This window comes from Nematolebias whitei, chromosome 11 (assembly GCF_014905685.2).
Source record: "Nematolebias whitei isolate Nwh7 chromosome 11, NemWhi1, whole genome shotgun sequence".
Taxonomy (NCBI): domain Eukaryota; kingdom Metazoa; phylum Chordata; class Actinopteri; order Cyprinodontiformes; family Rivulidae; genus Nematolebias; species Nematolebias whitei.
Window position 1 is genome coordinate 16,535,051 of NC_056508.1, and position 25,678 is coordinate 16,560,728.

A 25,678-nucleotide genomic window follows, 5' to 3' on the forward strand; every position below is an offset into this window, starting at 1 on the left:
CAGAAATTACCAGATGGGTACCATCCTACGCCAACATCCTGTGGTCAAGATGAACACCATCCTGGTGCATCACCCAGAGGGTTCCAGCCTTCCTCCAGATGACACCAATGCATCATCAAAATGGTCCAATCCTTTATCCAGATGACATCATTGCATCATCCAACCCATCGTTCCAGAGAGTGACATCACCATGCCTTCCAGAGGACCCCTTGGCCTTCACATGGAATACTCTCGAGTTTCCTTTCCCTTTCTGTGGAATTATCGCTTTGAACTCAAATGGAATACCTTTGCCTTTCCTGTTTCACGTTGTGGAATTAACCCTTTGAACACTTGGAATTAATACTTTTGAACACACTGGGAATAACCTATAACAATGATCCGTTCCCTACCTGGAATTATTCCTTCTGACTTCATATGGAATAACTTTAACTTTGTTTTCCTTCCATGGAATTATAGACTTTGACTTTTGGGAATCTAGTACAACGTTCTTGGAACATTCCTGAGGTGTGGACGATGAGTTTTCGATTTACAACCATCGGGGTTGAAAATCAAAAAGTGGGGGAATATGTAGGGGAACACCACTTCAGAAAAAGAACACCTCATCTCAGAAAACAGTTCATCTCAGCTTAAACAGAAAAAGAGTTCATCTCATCTCAAACAAACATCATTCATGTGTTTTGTGTTTGAAACTGTTTAAAATAAGATGCATCTATTCCCTTGGGAACAAACAAACTTTGCCTTACAGGTGTTCAACTCAGTTCACAAACTTCTTAGTTGACACTAATGAAAGTGTAATAAAAAAAACTGTCACTGTGTTAACTTCACTGTCAATATGAACTCATTTCCCATGAAATGGACAAATCGTTTAATGAGTTTTGGTTCAACTGACCTCGAAGTTGAAACATCTGCTGAGACTTTACCTTTATCAAAAAGGAGTATTACTCCCAGGATGGGTTCCCATGAAGATAACATTTTAAAGAACCATTTGTTTAATGACAATTACTTTTCAGGTGATGGACAGTGACACCTTTTGGAGAAACATTGCCTGCTACTAACTCCAAAATGTAATTTTGTTTTATTTTTAGACCTGAATGTGTATTTATGAAAATGTGTGTTTTAAGTAATCTCTCTTTAGGATAATTATTGGTCTTATTTGTCTGTTTTGAAAGAGTAACTTTAAAAGGCAGACAGAGAAAACGGACTTTAGATTTTATAAAACATGACAGGAGTTAGGACCATCCCTCTTCCGAGAGGTGGACTAAAGTCAATCTGAAACACACATACAGTTAAGTTTTCGTCCCTCCAACCGATGATAGGTGACTTTTGAGGAAAAATTAGCCTTTCAGTCACCGGAGCATCTTAGGCCTGGCTGGTATCATTTTAAGCAGCTGTGGAACATTCTAACATCTCGTTCTGGTGAGAGAGACTCTTCAATGCATTTTCTAGTGATCATACATCACAATAATCTTATCAGACAAACTACAGCTCACTTTAGACACAATTTTACCTACTCCACAAACAGAACCAGTCCAAAAATATGCCTTTTTAAGTTCAACTGCTTTGAATAATCAAGTAGACCACAAAGGCATTTGTTATTCATTTGTTTGTTATGCATAATTTTCATCACATATATCACAGATTATTATTTTTGTAATAAAATACATAAAATCAACTAAATTTGTGATTATTTTGGCATATCTGTGTGTATTAACTGATTTGATGCCCTTTGAACACAAGAAAAGAAATCACGTTTCAGTTTACATTGAATTTGGGGTTAGAGACTGATTTTTCCTCTAAAAAAAGAGGTGGTACCCACACACAACGAGGTTATTTGCATAATAAATGCATATCTTATTAGCTTAACTCATAACTGATAATTTACAATATATATCCAGCCCCACATCCCTCTACAGTAGTCCCTCGCTACTTCGCGGTTCGTTTTGCGCGGACTAGCTCTATCGCGGTTTTTCAAAGTAAGATTGGACAAGACACATTTGGCTGATTGATGGATGAGCTGCATGATTGGCATGGAATTTTTATTTAAAATAAATTATTAAATTATTTAGCAACTGCTACACATGTGCACAGGTCTGTGTGCAGCCCACGGCTGCAGAGAAGCTCCCTCCTCATATCTCTGCTCGGCAGTGGAGAAGTGGGCGTGGCCAAGAACGCTGGCAGAGAGAAGTGGAGGCAGAGAGCTGAATTCATGACATTCTGTGCTCTTAGAGCTTTGGTGTTATTTTTGATCAGGACATGTCTTTTATCCCCCACATTAAAAACGTTACTAGAACCTCCTTCTTCCATCTGCGTAATATCACTAAAACTAGAAACATCTTATCTAAAAATAATACAGAAAAACTGGTTTATGCATTTGTCACGTCTAGACTGGACTATTGCAATGGTTTATTATCTGGGTGTCCAAATGCTTCTTTAAAACGTCTTCAGATGATCCAAAATGCTGCTGCCAGAGTCTTAACTGGAGTTAGAAGGAGAGATCATATATCTCTCCAGTTTTAGCTTCTCTCCATTGTTTCCCTGTCAAATCCAGAATATAATTCAAAATCTTACTTCTAACCTACAAAGCTCTCATCAACCTATATCATATATTAGAGATCTTATTGTTCCATATTTTCCTAACAGAGCACTTCTCTCTCAGGCTGCAGGTTTACTTGTGGTTCCTAGAGTTTCTAAAAGCAGAACAGGAGGAAGATCTTTCAGTTATCAGGCTCCTCTCTTACAGAACCAACTTCCAGTTTCTGTCCATGAGGCTGACACGTTGTCCAGTTTTAAGACTGGTCTTAAGACTTTCCTTTTTGATAAATCCTTTAGTTAGGGTTGGCTTGTTATGCTGCTATAGGCTTAGACTACTAGAGGACAAACTGACCTCATTGCCTTAAATTATTTGTTACAATTGAAATATGCTGGTGAAGATTCTCAGTCATCCCCGACATGATAATTTCAAAAAACGTTCAATACAAAACAACTGGACTTTATTTGTAACAGAAGACGTTCCGCTCCTCAATTCAAAGAGCAGCGAGTGTGGAGTTCAGGTTATAAAGCTGAGATAAGATACACATACATATGTAGATTGACAAATCACACCTCACACCTTAACAGTAGGGGTTTCTTAAGGTCTTTGTTAATCTAATTCACAGATGAGGCCCCTCTGTTCTCACCAGGCGTGAAAACTGGCTGGGAATCAGTCTTAAAGCTGCATTATATATTTTTGAAAGTTGAAATCTGAGGCCTCCTCCTCTTTTAAGACGTTTTTTTCTCTTTTAACCTGAACCCCATGCTCACTACTCTTTGAATTGAGAAATCTACTCAAATGAGGAGCGAAACATCTTCTGTTACAAATAAAGTCCAGTTGTTTTTAAATTGAACCTTTTTTTTAAATTACAATTGAATAGTTTTCATTTGATACCATTTCTATCTCAACATGTGATTCTTGACCTGCCATTGTGTATCTGTTCCTCTCACTCCCAGTCAGTCAAAGCAGATGGCTATGTAGTGGACTAGGCCTGATGTCAAAACTGACCAGATGGACAGAAACTGTCATTTCATTGATTTGAATCCAGAAATACAGTTTGACCCATCCTGAGACTTTCTTTCTTGAATTAATCAAGTGGAAAAGACAATTCTCTATGATCATTACTATTTTACAAATGTTTGATAATCAAATTGTGGTAGTCCAAACAATGTTTACATGTTGAAGTGAACTACTCATTTTTATTTACTTAAACAGTAGTAATGATTTTTAGTCCTCAATTCAAAGTGAAATCAAGTTAGAGTACGTTACAGAGTAATGATTCAATTTTTGATCGTCTGCTTTGAAGGGAGCAAATTTGTAAGTGTGTTAGAGTTCAGGTTTCGGTCAACTAAAAAGTTTACTGAAAAGAAATGTCATGTTTAACTTTTACAGCAAGATACCTGAGTAGAGACGCCACTAAGACTGGTTTTCTCCAACAATCTTTCTGTCTGTTCTTAAACAATCTTAATCTCTATCCTTGACTTTCCATAACACCTTACATCACAATCCACACCTCTGTGCTGGTCCATCGACCAATCAAAAGCTCTAAAATGAACCGGAAGTAGAGCCCATTTAAATGTGGCACTTCCCAGTTCAACAGTAGAGTTCAGGAGTTTTGGAATCCAGAATGCAGAGAGTTTGGGAGTTCCTGAATGCAGAACGCGGGCATTCAGGATGCTGTTAAACCAATCAAGCTGAACCAGAGACGATTTTGGGAATTATAACTTCTGTTTGGATAACCTCGCACGACTCTCGAGGTATTTAGCTGTTCTCACTGAGACGCTGAACAGTGGTTGGAAGTGAGACTCCACGCCGGAACTGATCTATCTTCAGAAAAGGTAAAAGTCGACCTTCACCAAAAGTGTACTGTTGGGACAAGCTGATTTCCGAAGGAGCGTGCACGTTCTGGTTAAAACAGACAAATTCCCTCACACATCTCTCTGTAAGATAAATCTCAATTTTCCATCTTTAAACTCTCCTTTCTGCTAGAAAATTAATCCAGATGTTTTCATTAATGTCTGTGGTGAAGCAACGGAAAATCATGGCCGTATGGTTTTCCTGGTTGTAAAGCTGATTAATTGTGTTGTTGTTTTCATATTCTGCCAAATTGATGTAAATGTGTGATGTGTTAAACTTGATTCTGTTAATAAATGACCCACTCGCTTGGTGAGTCAAAGATAATAAACGTCTCATGTCCACATTTCATTAAATTCAATGCACGTTTATATTCAGTCCAGAAAAATGAAGAATCCGTTTTAATTGATGAATATATCTCAGCATCTGTTCATCTACAGCTACTTGTCCTGAGCCTGGTTCTGCTAAAGGTTTCTTCCTCATGAGGGAGTTTTTCCTTTCCACTGTCTCCTTCATGCTTGCTCAAGATGAGAGTTCTGTGATGGAGTTAAACTCAAAGCAGTCTGCTCCTCAGATAAATAGTGTTCAATTATTATTTTCATATATAAATGTTTCTGTTCAGTGTTCGGTTCGGACCACGTGCATACCGTTTGTTATTTTTTCACTCATTAAATTTTATTAACAAGAGATTATGTGCCGCAGAACTAAATTTCCTAAGCGTGTTTCAGCACGGCACTATTATCTTGCAGCACGCGTAGCATTAGCAGCTTAGCAGGCAACGAACAAGCCATCGCATTGCGGTCTCCTGTTTGGGAACATTATGGCTTTCTTGTTAAAAGACGTGAACAAATCCAAAGCTGTGTCGACGTTGTTTCACGGAGATTGGATCTGCCGCAGGCGACACGTCTAACTTGTTAACGCACTTGAAACGACATCATCCGAATGTGAACGTAGCTTGGTGCAAAGACCGATAACAGCAGTATTTAAACAACCTTTATCAGGTAATTCAGATCAGTCCAAAGAAATAACACAAGCTGTAGGAGATTTTAAAGGTAACCAGAAAAGGGTGGATTGCTCTCTCCAAATCGAGGGTGAGGTTCTGCCTCAAGTAGAGGAGTTCAAGTATCTCTGGGTTTTGTTCACGAGTGAGGGAAGAATGGAGCATGAGATTGACAGATGGATTGGTGCAGCATCTGAAGTATTGCGGACTCTGTACCGGCCCGTTGTGGTGAAGAGAGAGCTGAGCTGTAAAGCAAAGCTCTCTATTTACCGGTCGGTCTATGTTCCTACCCTCACCTACGGTCACGAGCTCTGGGTAGTGACCGAGAGAATGAGATCGTGGATACAGGCGGTTGACATGAGTTTTCTCAACAGGGTAGTTGGACTCTCCCTTAGAGATAGGGTGAGAAGTTCAGTTGTTCAGGAGAGACTCGGAGTAGAACCGCTACTCCTCCATGTCGAGAGGAGGCAGTTGAGGTGGTTGGGGCATCTGGTAAGGATGCCCCCTGGGCGCCTCCCTAGAGAGGTGCTTCGGGCATGTCCAACTGGGAGGAGACCCCGGGGAAGACCCAGGACACGCTGGAGAGACTATGTTTCTCGGTTGGCCTGGGAACGCCTTGGAGTTCTCCCAGAAGAGCTGGAAGAGGTGGCTGTGGAAAGAGATGTCTGGGCCTCCCTGCCCAAGCTGCTGCCCCCGCGACCCGACTTTGGAGTAAGTGAAAGAAAATGTTTGGATGGATGGATCTACGTATTCTGTTGTTTATGCATCGGCTTTAAGTATATGATTAAAGTTCTTGAGCCCCCCTGCCTACGACATCCCATCACGTCAACACTTCAGCCAAAAAGTTGTAGCAGCACTTTATGAAAAAGCTAAAACTGATCTTATCAACAAGCCCGTCCCTAGATTTAAAGCCCTGGAACATCAATGATGAGCGAGAGAGGATATTCAACCACCTCCTATGATGTCCGTGCAAGAAGAGGTATTGTTATTGTATTATTATGATCTAATTAACTTTTTTCATTTAAAATTATAATCTTATTAACGCATTTTTTTTTTTTTATCTCTGTGTTGTTTGCAGTCTGAGGATGATGGCAGATGAGTCTTCTTCATCCACCAGATCACCTCCAGCTAAGAAGTCTATAATAACTGAACTCGCTTACTTGGCATATTTTCAAAATAAACATGTCTTCATTTTGGCCTTTTTTTGTACAGAAAATTAACTGAACCAAAATGTGATTTTAGCGTACCGTTACACCCCTAGTGCCCGGAGATGACTTGTTGTGACTTGGCGCTATATAAATAAACTGAAATGACTTGATTTGGGATGGCCGGTGTAAATATATTTAGGTGTCCATCTTGGATTTTGTTATGGAAACCCCTTTCGATAGTGACTTTTTTGTTTACCTAGTTGCAGCTACATGCCAAAATGGAAGTTGGTATATTCCCTAATTTTTCAAGTTGTTATGCTCACAACAGGGGTAGATAGACAAATGGTCTTTCCAATTCTATCTATTCGCTCTGTCACGAGGGACAAAAAGTGGTTGTCAGTGTTATTAGTGTTTTAAGGACTCTGTTGTGATAATGTTCTCTGGGAAAAAAAAAGAAGCAAGAACTTTCCTCACATGAGAAGGCAAACAAAAATACAGTCACACTGAAATTCACCTGAAGCTGTCCACATCAACTCAGGTGTGCAACATGACTTCAGTGCACATGTTCAAAACAACATTTTTTTTTTTTTTACACAAAAAGCTACAGAAAGACAGCTGTTCTTTTCACTATTGAGTATGCCATTTGTGGGAATCAGATTTGTTTGGTGGCTCCTCAAATCGAACAAGTCCTTAGGATGAAGGACAAAATGTCTCGGCAAAAAAAGAAACTGTTCAGATGACCTGACTGAACATTGTTGGACTTTTACCTGGATTACCGAGCATGAACTTTCGTGCTACAAAAAGACATTTTCTTGGCGTTTGAAATATTACAAAAAATATGCAAATTTTATCACAGTCTTTAATTTTAATGCATTAAGTTTGAATTCTCAACTAGGCTGATTCATATTTTTTATGCCCAGTTACATCCATCCATCCATCCATTATCTTTACCTGCTTATTCCATTTTGGGTCACGGGGGTCGCTGGTGCCCATGTCCAGCAATCACTGTGGGAGGGGCGGGGTACACCCTGGACAGGTCGCAAGTCCATCACAGGGCCACAGAGACAAACGAGACAAACAACCATTCACTCTCTCATTCACACCTAGGGACAATTTAGAGTTACCAATCAGCCTAACATGCATGTTTTTTGGTCTGTGGGAGGAAACCGGAGCACCCGGAGAAAACCCACGCATGCACGGAGAGAACATGCAAACTCCACCCAGAAAGGCCCCTGGACCGGGGTTTGAACCAGGGACCTGCACGCTGAGAGGCAGCAGCTCTACCAGTTGCGCCACCGTGCTGCCTTGCCCAGTTACAATATTTCTATATTTAGGAACTAATACATTTCAAAGTTATAGCTAAATGTAAAACTTCTATTTAGTAGACTTGAGTTTACCTCAAGTTTAGCTAGATAACAGACTTGGATTTCTCCATGGACCTTTAAAAAGAACAATAGCAAAAACAATTCACTCAGATATGCTCATTCAAAAGGATATGATCTTCAATTTGTACTGCAAGCTGCTCACAGTCCACGCCAATGGCCCTGTAGTCATCTAAAACAAACTCTTTTTTCATTTGAGGTCAAATCAAAGTGCATACAGTTTAACATTTCATAAAGCAGAATACATTACTAAATGGTGAACAAGGTTTGATATAAAGGAAGACTTAAGAACACAAGAGCTCCACAGAAAAACTGTACCTTGGTCAAGGATTAAAAAAAAAATAATGCAAACATTAGTAGATATTACAGATTTACTCCTGCATGCACAGTGCCAATAAAAAGTATTCACCCCCTTGAATGTTTGATGCATTTACTGCTGTCATATATCAGTCATGGTCAATATAATCAAATCAAATTTCTTCTAAGTAATGTCAATTAAATAAAAATATGTTATGTAAAATAAATGATTGTATAAATATCTGTCCCCTTTAAAAGTAATTGTCCTAATTCAACTCATAATTATCAGGTTATTGAAAAGTACAAAAAGATTTCCAAGATTTCCAATATCCCCAGGAGTTCTGGTTAGTCCATCATCAAAAAATGAAAGGAATACAGACATGGGTGAATCCACCAAGAAGAATGGTGAGAGAGGCCAACATGACACATGTGACCATTTTCAAGAGGTTACAATCTTCAGCAAGTAAGATGGGAGAGAATGAGCATACAACAACTGATGCCCAGGTGATCAGAGACAGAGCATCAGAGAAATGAATCATTCCTGCAGGAACAGAGGAAGCTGAAACACCACAAGCTTCAGGGTCAGACGAAGACACCTTGTTTCAAGTTTTGGAAGTTATAGCCCATTTAAAGGCAACATATATTTTGTTGTACGTTACATTTATGATCAACAGATCTTAAGCTTCATTTTATTCAGTTATTTTGCATTTTAGTTTTTGTGGTAGATCTTGTTGATCTAGATTTTTTGCAGACTTTTTCAATCTAAATAACAGAAGGATCATTTTTATACTTTGACACTGAATACCAAATGATTTCTGTTTTTCTTTTTTGTTATATCACAAAATTTATTGTTATCATCAGAATGCTCTGAAGTATCACAATATTATATTTGAGCCATATCACCCACCCCTAATAAATATTCATTCTCACACACACATAAATACACACGCATACATATAAACACACACATGCACACAACCCCCCCCCCCCCCCCACACACACACACACACACACAGAGGGGGTGACGGGATGGAGTCACGTGTGTTGCACACCCACTAGCGTAGCGGACAAAATCCAATGGTCAGTCAAACTGGCTGGTCCACTAAAGGAGTGTACTGCTTAGTGGGGAAAACAGTTTACTTGGGACTCCTCAGACTGATGAAGTCCTCTGGATAGAGGGTGAAACATCTTTCCACAAAAAAGAAACCGTCCAGATGACCTGACTGACCCTTATAGGACTTACATATATGGTGACAGCTACTTTGGATTTTGACAATGCAAACCAATTTTTAAAAGGAGCCTGGTTTTGCCTACATGTAGCCAGCCACACACCAAAATGGAAGTTGGTACCTCACTTTATCAAGTCATGTTCAAAACATGCACAGACGGATGGACAGACAGTATTAGGGGGACAAAAAGATCCTCATCATTGTGAGGTCATAACCACCAATGTGTCTTGACACATGTATGGCACATAGTCAGCAAGCGAGCCTTGCAAGGTAAGATTGGGTCCAAAGCATCACAATCTGTATCCAAATCCTACTGGTCTTTTAAACTCTACAACAATTTATCTAAACTTAGTCATTTTAAATTATTCCAAGTGTGAAAATAGTTTAAACTGACATTTCAGATTTTCTTACCCCCAGTCTGCAAAGCAGCCACCAGCAGCTCCCGGCTTTTGTTCCGAACACTGTTCGTGGTGACTGGGGGAGGAGGGAAAGAGGTGACTCGATGGGGGACGGCAGTAGTGGTTGGAGTTGTAGGGAGGTCCCCAGACGCCTTACTGCTGTAATAAAGGTGAGATTATAGGAGACATGAATGAAACTTGACAGACACTGCAGTTACAAAATGTGTAATCAAATGAACATTTCAATGCTGATTGTGATGCTAAATAAATTATCAAGTGACACCAACTGGAATCAACAGTAGAGGCTATTTGGTGAGCCCCAACTGTAACTGAGGCTAAAACAATTATAGTGTGACGCCAACTTGAACCAAAAGTGCAACCACAATTCCAATAAAATGTGAAGGGTTGTATAAATAGTTAATACAAACAGAATACAATGGTTAGTAAATATCAAACCCTTTTTTTAAATTCACAATGGAAGATGGCAAACTTATCAATTTTTTAACAATATTAATAGTTAATTTTTGTTGAAAAGAGAATATATTTTGAATCTGATGGCAGCAATACATCTGAAAAAGTTTAGGTAGAGTCATGTTAACCTCTGTGAAGCATCTCCAGAATTGGTCCCTCTGTCAAAGAGCGAAGAGAGGGGACTTGGAAATACCTACCTACCCTCTGGAGCATGTTAACTTGAAAACTAATTTAGGTACAAACTTCAAGTTTAATCTTGGTATGCAACTACATCTAGGCCTACGAAAGGTTCCATTCGAAAAGTTTCTTGCCACGTCAAAGTCCAAGATGGTTGCCACCATATAAGCAGCCTTCTCAATGTTTAGAGTAAGAGGCTAATGGCTCAGAGTAGGAGTCATTGGAGTCATCTCCCAACATAAACACACTGAAGTTCTGAGCAGTGAAAATATTGGTGAACGCAGACTGTTTAAACACTGATCACTGATGAAAATGTCTTATCAGCATCACATGCATGAAAGGAGTTATGGAGACATAAGCAGCAGCTGCCAATCAATTTTGTAGAGCAAGATATCATGCATGTTCAAGAATCTAATACATAATTATTTTTCAATGAATTTATTTTTATTCTTTTATCTTGCATCGGTCCCAGATGAATGCATGCAGCTCAAAAACTTCACTTTGTTTTTTGTAACTAGACAAGATCATGCAATCTGGTCGACATCAAGTCAAGACAAGTCATATTTATTTATAGAGCACATTTAAAACATAAACTGTTACCAAAGTGCTTAACAAAAATATCACATCATCAAATAAAAAGTAGCAAGATATATTTACAGCACATGGAATAAAAATATAAAACCGAAAACAATTAGAAACAATGAAATACTAAATCAGATCACGTTGTGTCAAAAGTCAAGGAAATAATAACAAAAAGCATAAACTCAGTCAGAAACAATGAAATACTAAATCAGATCTGATGACCTTGTGTTAAATAGGAATAATAACAAAAGCATAAACAGAACCAGCATCAATGAAAAACTAGATCTAAATCCAATCACCCTGTGTTAAATGTCAATGAGTATAGATGAGTTTTTAGGAGAGATTTAAAAGTAGAGACTGAGGTGGCCTGTCCAATGTTGATGGGCAGATTGTTCCAAAGTTTAGGGCCCACGACTGAAAATGCTCGACCTCCTCTGAGCTTCAGCTGGTTTTTGGTACGGCCAAAAGTAGCTGGTCTGATGATCTCAAAGCCCGAGGAGCATAAGGATGAAGAAGGTCAGAGAGGTATGATGGTGCGAGGCCGTTAATGCACTTGAATGTCAGCAGGAGAATTTTACAATTAACTCTGACACGTACAGGAAGCCAGTGAAGGGAGGACAGAACCGGAGTAATGTGCTCAAACTTGTGAGTTCCTGTTAGTAGCAGAGCTGCAGCATTTTGTACGAGCTGGAGACGTGAGAGTGAAGCCTGACTAACCCCAACATAAAGTGAGTTACAGTAGTCCAGCCGGGTTGTAATAAATGCATGGACTAGTTTTTCAAGGTCGGATCTGGACAGAACGTATTTAAGCTTTGCTATCTGCCTTAGACGAAAAAAGCTTTTTAGTAGAACAGAGTTGATCTGTTTATTAAAGGTGATGTAAGGTCGATGGTGTCAAAAGCAGATGTAAGGTCCTATTGGACCTTACATCTGCTTTTGACACCATCGACCACAATATCCTCATTTCTAGACTGGAGCAGTGGGTGGGCATCACAGGGTCAGCCCTTAAATGGTTTGGGTCCTACCTCTCTGACAGAACCTTCTGTGTCAATATCAAAGATTTTAGTTCGGCATCGACCGCACTCCAGTGGGGGGTACCGCAGGGGTCCATCCTCGGTCCCCTTCTCTTTTCTTTATACCTGCTGCCACTAGGTGCTATCTTCCGCAAACACGACATACCCTTTCATTTCTATGCCGATGATTGCCAAATTTACTTCCCCCTGAGGCACAGAGGCACACGCTCTATTCAGCCTTTTCTTGACTGCCTGGCTGACATCCGGGACTGGATGGCTTTAAACTTCTTAAGCTTCAATGAGAAGAAGTCTGAAGTCATGCTGTTCCATCCCAGTGGCTCACTCATGAACCATGACATTGACCTTTTCTCTCTAGCCCCGCTAGAGAAACAAAAGGTGACTAATCTGGGGGTGATAATGGACCCGTCCTTAAAACTCAACAGTCACGTAAACATGATGGTCAAATCCTGTTTTTTTCAGCTGAGACGGCTGTCTAAGCTGAAGCCTATACTCTCCAAAAAGAACCTCGAGACAGTGATCCACGCCTTCATAACATCTAGGCTTGATTACTGCAATTCACTTCTGTTTGGAATCAGTCAGTCCTCCATTGCTCGTCTACAACTGGTCCAAAATGCTGCAGCCCGATTTTTAACTGGTACAGGCTATAGAGAGCACATCACGCCAGTTTTGGCCTCCCTGCACTGGCTACCCATTCACCTTCGGATCCATTTCAAAATTCTCATGTATGTTTTTAAATCACTGAACAGTTCCACCCCATCCTATCTCACTGATCTTCTGCAGCCATATGTCCCACCGCGCTCTCTGAGGTCAGCAGACCAGATGCTTCTCTCAGTCCCAGAAACCCGTCGTAAGCTCAGAGGTGACAGGGCTTTCTCTGTTGCAGGTCCACGATTGTGGAATGAGTTGCCACTGAGTGTCCGGCAGGCTCCCACACTCTCAGTCTTTAAGTCTCGCTTGAAGACCCACTTCTATTCGCTTGCCTTTAACACGGTGTGATTTGTTTTGGTCCGGTCTGTTCTCTACTCTGTTGGCCATTTTAGTTAGCTTCTGCTGCTATTTGTATCTGTATTTCTATTTTATGTTTTACTGTCTGCTGTGCATGTTTGGTTCTTTTGTACAGCACTTTGGTTGGCCTTGTTGCTGTTTTAAGTGCTATATAAATAAATTGGTATGGTATGGTATGGTATTAAACTTAACGTCCGAGTCTAACACTACCCCAAGATTGGTAACCGACTGCTTTAGATGAGGCTGAAGGGAGTGCAGGTTTACAGGATCAGTGACAGTGGTAGAGCTTGGGTTAAACACAATGACCTCTGTCTTCTGATCATTAAAACTCAAGAAGTTCGCAGCCATCCAAGTCTTGATGTCATCAAGACATTTTAGCAAAGGGTATTCCCGAATTGACTACTTCCTTCTTAATAAATGAATTATGCCCTTAGTGAGAGAATGTGATTTTGGGGCCATGGTTATTTCCGACCATGGTCCACTTCGGGGCTTAATTTGTTAACTGACTGGTGATGACATTTCCTGCATTCTGGTGTATTTTAATGGGTTGTTATACATCAACATTTACCTACATTTGTAAACACTTGATTAAATCCCTATTTTGGAAAAGAACAGCAAGTGAATTAGAGCAGCACCGATTCTGTCAGGTGTCCTAAACCCCCTCCTCCTCCCCTCACTTCAAGGTTCTGAGCTGAATTCTCCACTCCTGCTCCAGTCTTGTGGCAGTTTGAAGCACCTGAAGGCTTCAATTTTCTGTTGTCAAACTAAGAACATCATCCATACATCCATTCATCCATTTTTTATTAAGTAAATTGGACTGTCTTTTTGACATTTTGGTCGCTGTTATTTTGACAAATTAGCGCCGTTGTTTTGAAACGTGACAATGTGAATAACACATCAAACATTTCTCTCTTTGTATTTTTTTTTTTTTTTTTACAGTAAGCTTTTATTTGTCATGTCTGAAATGTGCAGCAGTTCAGACACCTGCTGATGTTGTGCGCGCGCTACAGCTGTCTGGAGACGTTTCTGTGCGTAACGTGCACTGTCCACAGGGAATTTATTTATTCTGTTGAATAAATGATCGTTTCTGTTTCAAGGGTCTGAGAGGAGGAGGAGAGGAGGTGTTTTTCAGTGCGCAGCCCCGATGAGTAGCGACAATATTTGGAGTGGATGCGACAAGGACTCCGCGCAGAACGAGCAAGTTGAATCGCACTGTCCCCCTCCTCCATGCTAGCAGACTCCATTCAGATAGAGGGAGCTGGCTAACTAGTTTGCTGTACGGTGGCCTACACGGCCAATATCAACGGCGGCTGAGTGGACACGTAATGCAATATGTAGTAAGCTCAAGAGTAGGAGCGGAAAAAAATAAAACTTAAACACATTTTAAAATCGATTTATGGGCCTTTTGAAGCGATTCAAAATCGCCAGGAATGTAAAGAGCTATCCAAACCAAAAGCCCTGGCTGAATGCAGATGTTCGCACCCTGCTGGAAGCCAGGGACACTGCCTTCAGGTCTGGCAATTCACAGGAGCTGGGGAAGACGAGGTTAGAGCTGGGTGCTGCTATTAAAAGGGCCAAAGCAGCACAGAAGATCCAGGGACACTTCTCCTCACAAGACACATAGAACATGTGGAAGGGCATTAAGTGCATAACAGATTATAAAGGCAGAAGTGCGCAGTGCCCTAAGGATCCATCATTGCCAGATCCTCTCAACAGATTTTATGCATGCTGTGAGGACCAAAACATACCACCCAGCACCAGACAAACTTTATCACAGGAAGAAGAGTTCCTCAGTGTGACCTCAGCAGAAGTAAGGAGTACTTTCAGGAGGATTAATCCTCACAAGGCAACTGGCCCGGACAACATCCCAGGGAAGATGCTGAAAGACCGTGCCAATCAGAACTTTTGAACTTTTTTGGATTTTTCTACCTGGATTATTGAGCATGCATCAGGATACCGTGCCAATCAGTTTTGCAAGATGCTGGCTGACATATTTAACTCCTCCCTAACCCTGTCAACAGTTCCCACCTGCCTCAAGATTGCCACCATTACCCCAGTTCCCAAGAGCTCTACAGTGGCTGGACTGAATGATTATCGGCCGGTAGCCTTTACCCCGATAGTCACTAAATGCTTCGAAAAACTGGTTATGACCCACATCAAAGCTAACATCAACATCATCGAGGACCCTCATCAGTACGGATACCGCAAGAATTGATCAACAGAAGATGTCATCTCCTCTGTGGTCCACACTGCTCTCACCCACCTGGAGAAGGACTCCTATGTCCATATGCTCTTTGTGGACTTCACATCTTCCTTCAACACCATGATTCCCCAGACCCTGAAGGACAAACTAATAACACTAGGACTAAGTCCCTCTCTATGCAACTGGGTCCTAGACTTCTTAACCAACAGACCACAGTCAGTGAGGATACACGATTTCTCCTCCTCCACCATAACTGTCAGCACTGGCTCCCCCCCAGGGCTATGTGTTGAGGACCCTCCTGTTCACTCTGCTAACGTATGACTGTGCACTGACCCATCCAGGCTGTCATATTGTAAAGTTTGCAAAAGATACGGCGGTGGTTGGATGCATCAAAAACAATGATGAGTCCAGCTACAGGCAGTGGAACATCTGGAGAGCTGGTGCAGGAAGAACCAACTTTCACATCAATGTGAAGAAGATGGAGGAGATGTTGTGGACTTCAGACAGAATAAGCACACCTACCAGGAGGATCTGTGGTGGAAGTGGTCTCCAGCTACAAGTACTTGGCTGTGCACCTGAATGACAACCTCAGCTGGGGAAACAGCACTACCAGCCTGATCAAGAAAGCACATCCGAAACTATTTCCTCAGGTGGCTGAGGCGAGCTGGACTGGGAAGCTCAGTCCTCACCTCCTTCTACAGGTGTGCAGTGGAGAGCATCCTGTGTTCCAGCATCAACATGTGGTATGGAGTCTGCACAGCTGCAGAAAGAAAAGCTGTGCAGAGAGTGCTGAAGGCTGCACAGAAGTCTGTTGGTGTCAGCCTCCCCATCATCACTAACATCTACACCTCCAGATGTAGGAAGAAGGCCACCTGCATCATGAAGGACCCCACTCACCCAGCACACACACTTTTTGTCCCGCTCCCCTGAGGCAGAAGTTTAAGGAGCATTAAGTGTACAACCACTAGGCTAGGGTGACCAGACGTCCCCAATTTTCGGGGACAGTCCCCGTTTCGAACTACCTGTCCCTGGCTAAAGCTGTCCCCAAAAATGTCCCTGATTTGAGCGTTTAATGAATGAGGAAAAAAGTTGCATGTAGACTGTTATTACAGTGCAGTTGCGCACAACAACTGCTGTTATTGTAGCAGCTGGTTGCACCGGCGCTGCAGCGCTGACGTTACAGGCAGAAGAAGAGTCATGCACACCGCCTTTAAAACAGAAGAAGAAGGAGCGCAGCACGAGTTTGTCAACACCAACTGGGAGAAAAAAACAAACACACAAAAAAAAAAAAACACAGATTGGGAGTTCTCCTGTGATGATATGTATGAACTGATTTATTTTGTTTGAACTGGGCTGATCCTTGCCGTGATAAAAGTTTTGTTCGTAGTAGGAAATGTTCCCAGTGTTGTCAGCTGTGTCCAGGTAAAATAAATACATTAATAGGCCTGAGATGAAGATAAACACAAGGACCCAAATCAAGCTTTTATTAACAAACGTCAACAAAAGGCAAGAAGAGGAGTAACTGCAGCTCGAGTGACATAGAGGGAGAAATCATAACAGGATGATGAACTGTCTTCAAGGCTCAAACTGGTTTAGAATTGACGCGTTGAATATTTCACGAGGGTGCACGCGCCAAGGGTTCATCCAAAGTAAGATGTTTTAGAATTGATTGGTGACTTTAGTTTATATTTTCAGAGCTAGTTATGAGTTTTCCTAATATATTAAAACTCAAATCAATCTGCTGGCTCCTTGGATAAATAGTGTTAACTTACTTTTATATATATAAATGTTTCTGTTCAGATGACTTCTGTTGTGACTTGGAGATACATGAATAAACTGAACTGTATAAATAAACTTAATTGATTTGTGATCATAGACTTTTAGGCTTAGGTGAGTAATAAAATATTATGATCAACTGTATGAAATGCAGCACTGAGGTCCAACAGGACCAGTGTATACACTTGTCCATTGTCTGAGGCCATGAGAATATCATTAGTAACTTTCACCAGTGCTGTTTCTGTGCTATGATGAGCTCTAAATAATTAAAAATAATGTTAATATTTATAAGATTATACTAGGATAACCCCAGTTTCTCATCTAAAACTTACAAACTTCTAGAGTAGCTGAAACAAAAACCTTGTTTTCTTTGTTAAATAGTACATTTTCAGTATCTAATATTTTTGTAGGGGATTATGATTATATTATGTCTCTGTGTTAGAGAAGTGGAAGACTTACAGAAGAGGAGAGGAGGGAAATAGACTAATAGAAAGAAGAGTTAAAGAGAGAAGAAAAATACAAAGACTGATAGAAAGAAGAATAAAGCAAAAGAAGGAAAAGAGCTGATGAGTGTTGCAAAGAAAGAGGAGGAAAGGAAAGAAGAAAGATGAGACTGAATGACAAGATGCTCTTTCAAAAAAGACGAAGTGTCATTTTACTGAGAAATTACCAGCAGAGTTTCCATTTCTACGTCCTGGTCGGCTCTTCAGATTGTTGCTCTTGTTCAAATGTATCTGTCTCATTTTATGTCAAATATTTACAATTAACGTTCAACAGATGAACTGATGAAGTGGTTTGATTGGTAATCTATTGAAAGATGACAGAGTGTCTGTATACTCGGTGAGATGTTACGGCTGGTTCAAGTTGAGAGGATAGAAGTTCTTCCTCTGAGCTGAGTGTCAGGTTCACTGTACTTCTTTAACCACAGCCGTGTGAAGAGGCAGTTGTTTGAGTGATGATGAAATAAGTGGAAGAACAAATAAAAATAAAATAATAGGTATATAATCATATTACTAAATTCTGTCTTATTTCTTATGTTTTAAGTATTTCTCTTTACTATTATCTGTGCTCTTTCAGTTTGGTGCGTAACCTTTTCTGCTCTTCTTCTTTTCCAGACCTTGGTGGCCACCATTTCTTCAGACAGAGGAGGCCTTGCAGAACCAGAGATGAGCTCATGTCAGTGGACTACCTGACCTTCACTCACCTCACACATACACACAATATAAATACACATCAGATACATAACCATACACTGTGTACTTATACACACCTATGTAAGTACATACATGTTCTCATTCACTCACAAGGTATGCACGCTCATTTACTAGTATATATCCTTGACCCTCCCCCCAGTTTTAGTACTCTATTACTTCTACTATTACTTTATTAATTTTATTACTCTTCGGAAATGTTAACAGTGTGGAGAGACACATTCCTGCTGTTATATTTGATTTTTATTGTTTAAACATGAATAAATATGTAAAAATAAATGAAACTGTAACTGTCCTCGTTTTTAATTTCATCTTGATAAAATTTCATTCTTTTTGGTCTCCGAGCTGGAAATGTCCCCAGATTTCACTTCAGAAATCTGGTTACCTTACACCAGGCTGAGGAACAGCTTCTACCCTGAAGCTGTTACACTCATGAATCTCTAGTCAGGATTATCACTGTGAAAATTACTGTGAGAATTACTGTGAAAAAGTCAATGTGATGTCACTTGATTGTTGATATGTGCTGCTGACTATCCATGATGCTGATCTCATGCTGCTGATCTGTTTCATGTTGCTGTGTTCATTAGTCCTCATCTGCTCACACAAACTCATGTTCGTGCTGCTGTTGTTTGGCACATTGTTTTGTAATATTAGTGCTTAGTGTATTCTTAGTTTAGCATATTTCTTGGTTCATGTCTTGGATCTTACTATTGTTTTTCTTTACAATTTGTATTTGTGTTGGACGTAACTGGGTCCCTGTGTACATAGTTTTGTTCCACCTCATGTACCACATGTGATGTGAATGACAAGAAAGAACCTTGAATCGTTGAATTACCGGGGTAACTTAATTTAGTTGTAACATGCTTCTCCAGAGGTTTCTTATTTGTACTACTTTTACAGCTGTTTGTTGCCCTTCGCTTTACATTTATAAAATGTGCTACTGCCATAAGATTCAAAACTATCTTTTTTAATTGTTCATTTGAATGTTTAACATATATGTTTACCATGTAAACATATCAAAAACAGGAATGTTTATGCAACATCCCTGTTTCCGATCTAAACAGAAATAGATGTCAAACTGTTATTGGAAGACTAGATCTATTGTGAAATGGATACTGGGTGCCATTAACTGGAATCTAAGGTGTTAACAGGTCTTAAGTGACAAACCTCGTCTCATTTCTGCCAAGGTCCTTAGATGTTGACAAAGACCTCACTGGAGAGCCTTCCTTTTTCTTCTCCTCCAACTTCCCTTCTGAACCATCTGTTCATTAAGATGCAAACCACACAAAGCCCATTTTAATGTCAATCTCAGGTTTTACACATTTATTTTATTGTTGATCCAAATTAAATTGATTCAGACCGTTTGGTTTAAATTAAAAAAAAAAAAAAACAACTGAGGCTTTTTATATTGTCTGCTAAAACCTTGAAAAAAACCCAAAGTGAGATGTAAAAATAAATACGTGTCACAAATGCCATTTATACAACCCTAACCGTTATGGCTCAGGAAGAAGAGAGCTCATCTGCTAATTGGAGAGTTGGCAGTTTGAACTGCCAGATTGAGACTAAAGTGATAAAATGTCTGAGCAAGACAATGAACTCCAGCTTGCCCCATTCTGTGTGAACAAGTCTAACACAGTATTTACAGTGGTCAGTAAGATTATAACAGAACTGTTCATGTATTAATGTATGTATGTCCATTACCCACATGTGCACACACACACACAGACAGACAGACACAGACAAAGAGAGACAGACCGATAGAGACAGACAGACAGACAAAAACAGACAAAGACAGACAGAGAGACAGTCAAAGAGACAGAGAGACAGACAGAGACAGACCAATAGAGACAGACAAAGACAGAGAGACATAGAAAAACAGACAGAAGCAGACAGATAAACAGAGACAGACAGACAGACAGACAGAGGCAGACAGACAAAGACAGACGGAGAGACAGACGGAGAGACAGAAAAAGAGACCGAGAGACGGACAGACAGAGACAGACATAGACAGACAAAGACAGACAGAGAGACATAGACAGACAGACAGACAAAGGCAGATAAAGAAATACAGACAAAAACAGACAGAGACAGACAAAGACAGACAAACAGGCAGCGACAGACAGACAGAAACAGACAAAGACAGAGAGACAGACAAAGACAGACTAAGATAGACAGACAAAGACAGACAGACAGACAAAGACAGACAGAGACAGAAAAAGATAGACAGACAGAGACAGACAGACAAAGATAGACAGACAGAGACAGAGACAGACATACAGACAAAGACAGACTAAGATAGACAGACAAAGACAGACAGAGACAGACAGACAAAGACAGACAAAGACAGACAGAGACAGACAAAGACAAACAGACAAAGACAGACAGAGACAGAAAAAGATAGACAGACAGAGACAGACAGACAAAGATAGACAGACAGAGACAGAGACAGACATACAGACAGAGACAGACAGAAACAGACAAAGTCAGACAGACTGAGACAGACAAAGACAGACAGACCAAGTTAGACAGACAGACAAAGACAGACAAAGATAGACAGACAGAGACAGACATACAGACAAAGACAGACTAAGATAGACAGACAAAGACAGACAGAGACAGACAAAGACAGACAGACAAAGACAGACAGAGACAGAAAAAGATAGACAGACAGAGACAGACAGACAAAGATAGACAGACAGAGACAGAGAGACAAAGATAGACAGACAGAGACAGACAGACAAAGACAGACAGACAGAGACAGACAGACAAAGACAGACAAAGATAGACAGACAGAGACAGAGACAGACATACAGACAGAGACAGACAGAAACAGACAAAGTCAGACAGACTGAGACAGACAAAGTCAGACAGATAGAAACAGACAAAGACAGAGAGACAAAGATAGACAGACAGACAGACAAAGACAGACAGACCTACCCAGCAATTTCTTCCAGGACTTAATAAGAACTTTGGCCAGAGTTTGAACCTCCTCATCAGAGCTTTGTTTCCTCACGGCGTTCACCGACATGCCAACTCTGGTTGTCTACAGTTAATATTTTCAAAAAGCATAAACACAAACAACACATTGTAAAAGCAAATAGGTCAATGGAAAATAAATACATAATTTTCCACTTGGGGCCCCTTAAACCCAACATATAGAACGTTAAAATTTCCAACTGAACCAACAAGCTTTTTACTTTAACTGGTCCAGATTAGTTTTTAGTTACGAGAAAATAAGCAGAATGTGGTTTGAACTTGTTTGAAAGTGTGGTGAATAAGCCAAGTGTTCAACAAAATCCATCATAAAAGCAGAATGAAACTTTACAAATCTAAATTATGCTTCCATGTTGTTTTTAGAGAAAATAAGTTTTCATCTACATCTCTTTAAACAGGTAATAATTCTTCAGTCTTTCTTTAATTGTGCTGTCATGACTTTTGACCTGCTAACTAAGAAATGGAGCTCTTGGACTTTCAGTCATTCCTCTCAACACTGCACCTTGGGGTGAGTTTACCAAGACTTTCACTGGAAAGAGTGGCAATTGTCTTAAATGTTTCCACTTGGGAAGAACTTTTCTCTCTGTAGAATGAAGGACTCCAAAGAGCTTGAATATGAGCATTGACCCTTCCTAGATTGATGGACAGCAGCAGTTGCTTCTCTAAGTTTATTGCTGATGTTTTTACTCTTTTGGGCACTTGAACGTTCCTGATTGGAAAACTGGCAAAACTGCTGCTTTAGATGTGGTCCCACTGACAATATAATCAATGCACTGGATCAGCAGCTCCTGACTCATACTGAATCTCTTAAATCCTGTGGAAACAGCTGAGCTGGACTTAGTTTCTCCTGTATGACTTTGTGTGAATGATGTTCAGCATTCACAGCTAATGCTAATTTAGCACTGTTAAATCAGCCACTAGAAAGCATAAGCCAGTTTATCTCTTGTGCCAGTCCCAAGCCCGGGAAAATGGTTAGGGTTGTGTCAGGAAGAGCATCCGACGTAAAACACTTATCAAAACTATAATGCGACTTCATCAAAGCGACACTATACCAGATCGGTCGAGTTCTGGGTTAACAACGACCACCGCCGGTACTGTTGACAAACAGGGTGCTGGCAGAAATTGTGCTACTGTTAGTTGAAGACCACGAGCAGGGAAATGTGTTAGGAGACGGAGGGAGAAGAGGAAAGTCAAGAATGTAGGACTGAGGGTTGCAACTCTAAATGTGGGGACAATGACAGACAAAGGTAGAAAGCTGGCTGACATGATGCAGAGAAGGAAGCTAGATATTTTATGTGTTCAAGAGACCAAGTGGAAGGGCAGCAAGGCTCGCAGAATTGGAGCAGGGTTCAAACTGTTTTACCATGATGTAGATAGAAAGAGAAATGGAGCAGGGGTGGTCCTGAAGGAGGAGCTGGCAAAGAATGTAATAGAGATGAAGATGAGGGTGATGTGCCTGAAGGTAGAAGTAGAAGCTCTGATGCAAACAGTGTCAGGGGTTGTGCTCCACAGGTTGGATGTGATGTGGAGGAGAAAGATCCATTTTGGAAAGATCTGGATGAAGTGATAGAGAGTATTCCCAGAGAGGAGAGAGTGGTGATCGGAGCAGACCTGAATGGACATGTTTGTGAAGGAAACAGAGGAGATGAGGAAGTGATGGATAGGTTTGGTGTCAAGGAAAGAAACCAAGAAGGACAGATGGTGGTGGACTTTGCCAAGAGAATGGAAATGGCTGTAGTTAACACCCGTTTCCAAAAGAGGGAGGAACATAGAGTGACCTATAAGAGTGGAGGAAGGAGTATGCAGGTCGACTACATTCTGTGTAGAAGAGGAAACCTGAGGGAGATTGGAGACTGTAAGGTTGTGGCAAGGGAGAGTGTGGGCAGACAGCATCAGGTGGGTGTGTCTAGAATGACTGTTGTTGTGAAGAAGAGAAAAAGAGTAAAATCAGAGAAGAATAACTGATGGAAGCTGGCGTTCAGAGAGGAGCTGATAAAGACTTTTTTTTTGGGGGGGGGGGTAAGAAAAAACTTCCAAATGGCTGGCTATTTTCAGGGTTTTTATAAATAATCGATTCAGTCTCTCTTCCTGTTTCAGCTTATTCTGCTTTTTTATGCTCCATTCACATGTTTCTACATATTTCTGCTGTTCTATTTCGTATAGGCTTAACCCTTTAAGGCTATCGCTAGTGGGTTTATACCTTAGCGCGCAGCACAACACTGAAAACTTTGGTTCACACCCACCTGCTGTGTGGGCCTTACCCCCGGTCCATATAAATTACGGTGAGACCGGGTAATCAGCTCCCATTTTTTCCTTCAGCCAGCTAGCTAGCACTGTCAGAAGAATGAAGAAGGAAAAGTTGTCCAGCTTTGACCGACAACTTTTGCTAAGGATGCTTGGGTCTCCGCCACGCCAACCTCCTGCCGTCCCGGTGAGCTCTTCCTCCCCGAGGAGAAGAAGAGACGAGCAGTCTTGTTCAAGGTAAGCGCCGAAGAGTGCTTTTCCATGGCGGGCCGCTACCCGCTGGACGACGCCGTTGCCTTTTCTAACATTTTTTCCTCGCGGTGAACCGGATGATTCCCTCGAAAAAGGTGATGTTAGCAGCAGCTCCGCTGAGTGTTTTCTCTGTGGAGGGCCGCAACTCGCTGAATGACACCATCGCTTTTTTTAACGTTTTTTCCTCGCAATGAATCGGAAGATTCCCTCAAAAAGGCGATGCGGGCAGCAGCCCCGCTGAGTGTTTTTTCTGTGGCGGAACGCTAAGCGTGGGACGACGCCACCGCCTTTCTTTGACGCAGAGTCACGCAGTGAATCGGATGACTCCTCCAAGAAAGGCGATGCTAGAAACAACCTCGCTACCCTTTCCCTATTGGAGAGCGTAGTGACGGAAGAAGAGCAGTCGAACGGATGCTCAACCACCTCGGGTCTTCCCATGTCGGCGACCACACCGCTTCCAGCCGTCGGCGCCCTCCTCTCGAAGCTGCCTGGCATAATCCAGGAGGCTGCCAACACAAAGGAACTTTTCGTTCCTCGCCTCCCTCCGCCCTGATTGGATGATCTGGCGGGAAGGTTTGGCTCCGCCCCGGCTCATCACCCTGATCCCATCTGGCTTCGGCTGTATAGCTGTGACGTCACATTGGAACGAGGCTGCAGCTGGGCCCGGGCAAGCTGAAGACATCAGTCTCTACCTTTGCCTCCATCTCCAGAGTGGAGGGTTTTTACCGATCTGCGTTTTTTTTCCCCTCGGTTCTCTCCTCTTGGAGCCAAGCCTGGTGGAGGTGCTTGGGGCAAAAGCTTCCAGGATGGACCGGCAACCTATCTCTCCAGGAAAGCATGACCAGAGGTTGACAAAGCTCTCCAACCGAGCTCACCAGTGCACATCCCAGGCGGTCGCGGCGAACAACAACATCGCTCTGCTGGCCTACAGCATCTCAAAGAGGCTGGAGGAAGCAGACCTGCTGGAGGAGACAAAGAGCTCTCTCTGTAAAGCCACTGACATAAACTTAAACGTGCGTCACCTTTGCAGTCTGCCTGTCCCGCATCGCCGCCCGGATAACCATGATCCAGAGGACCACCTGGCTCCATCTCTTGCCATCCTTGTCCGAGAGGCTGTAGAAAGACCTGCTGGAGGGCCTCATCACCACAGAGGCACTGTTCGGGGCCAACTTCAGGGCCATCCTTGAGAAATTGCAGAGGTCTGAGAAGGTCTCAGAGACTGTACACCATCTGGTGACATCACAGTCCTCCTCCCGCCCCTCCGGCCACTGGAGGGACCGCCTTGGCAAGCAACAGCAGCAGAGGTGCTTCACAGCTGCGGCAGCGACTTTATGCTCTGCTTCTCCGCCGGCCCCCTCCACCAGGTAACAGATCCTTGAGAGGAATGTATGTGTTTTTTTTTTTTTGATGATGCATGTTTTGATATAAAACAGAAAAACCTCTGAAAGAAAATCCAACATTTTACAGTCAGGTCATCTGGACAGTTTCTTTTTTTTTTTTTGTGCTTAAATGTTTTGCCTTCGGTCCGGAAGGCTTCATCAGTCAAGGAAACACAACAAAAATGATTCTTCCCCCAACAGCTTACTCCAAATTGGAACAAACCATTTCTGCTTGTGATAAGATGGTCGCTTTAGTATGCCCCCTCCTCCAATGCCAGCCCTCTTCATTGTTGACAGTCTTGTCAAACTGGTTGAAAACAACAAAGTCCATGCTCAATAATCCAGGTATACAATCCAACATTTTTCAGTCAGGTCCAGAGACCATATTATCACAAGCAGAACTGGTTTGTTCCACTTTGGAGTAAGCTGTTGGGGGAAGAATCAGTTTTGTTGTGTGTTTCCTTGACTGATGAAGCCTTCTGGACCGAAGGCGAAATGTTTCAGCACAAAAA

The 25,678-nt window shown here is 41.5% G+C and overlaps 1 protein-coding gene across 2 annotated transcripts in view; it reads right to left on the reverse strand.

Annotated features, from left to right (window-relative positions):
• tcea2 (transcription elongation factor A (SII), 2) overlaps positions 1-25,678 on the reverse strand; it is a 52,492-nt gene that overhangs the window by 17,310 nt on the left and 9,504 nt on the right. The window contains exons 3-6 of one of the 2 annotated variants that reach the window (XM_037683938.1): positions 21,235-21,340; positions 19,465-19,558; positions 9,852-9,994; positions 8,030-8,086 (exon numbers count right to left, since the gene is read on the reverse strand). In XM_037683938.1, the coding sequence (XP_037539866.1) occupies positions 8,030-8,086; positions 9,852-9,994; positions 19,465-19,558; positions 21,235-21,340 (400 nt within the window). Of the gene's footprint in view, positions 1-8,029; positions 8,087-9,851; positions 9,998-19,464; positions 19,559-21,234; positions 21,341-25,678 lie in introns of both variants that reach the window. The other variant, XM_037683937.1, reaches the window with a different exon arrangement.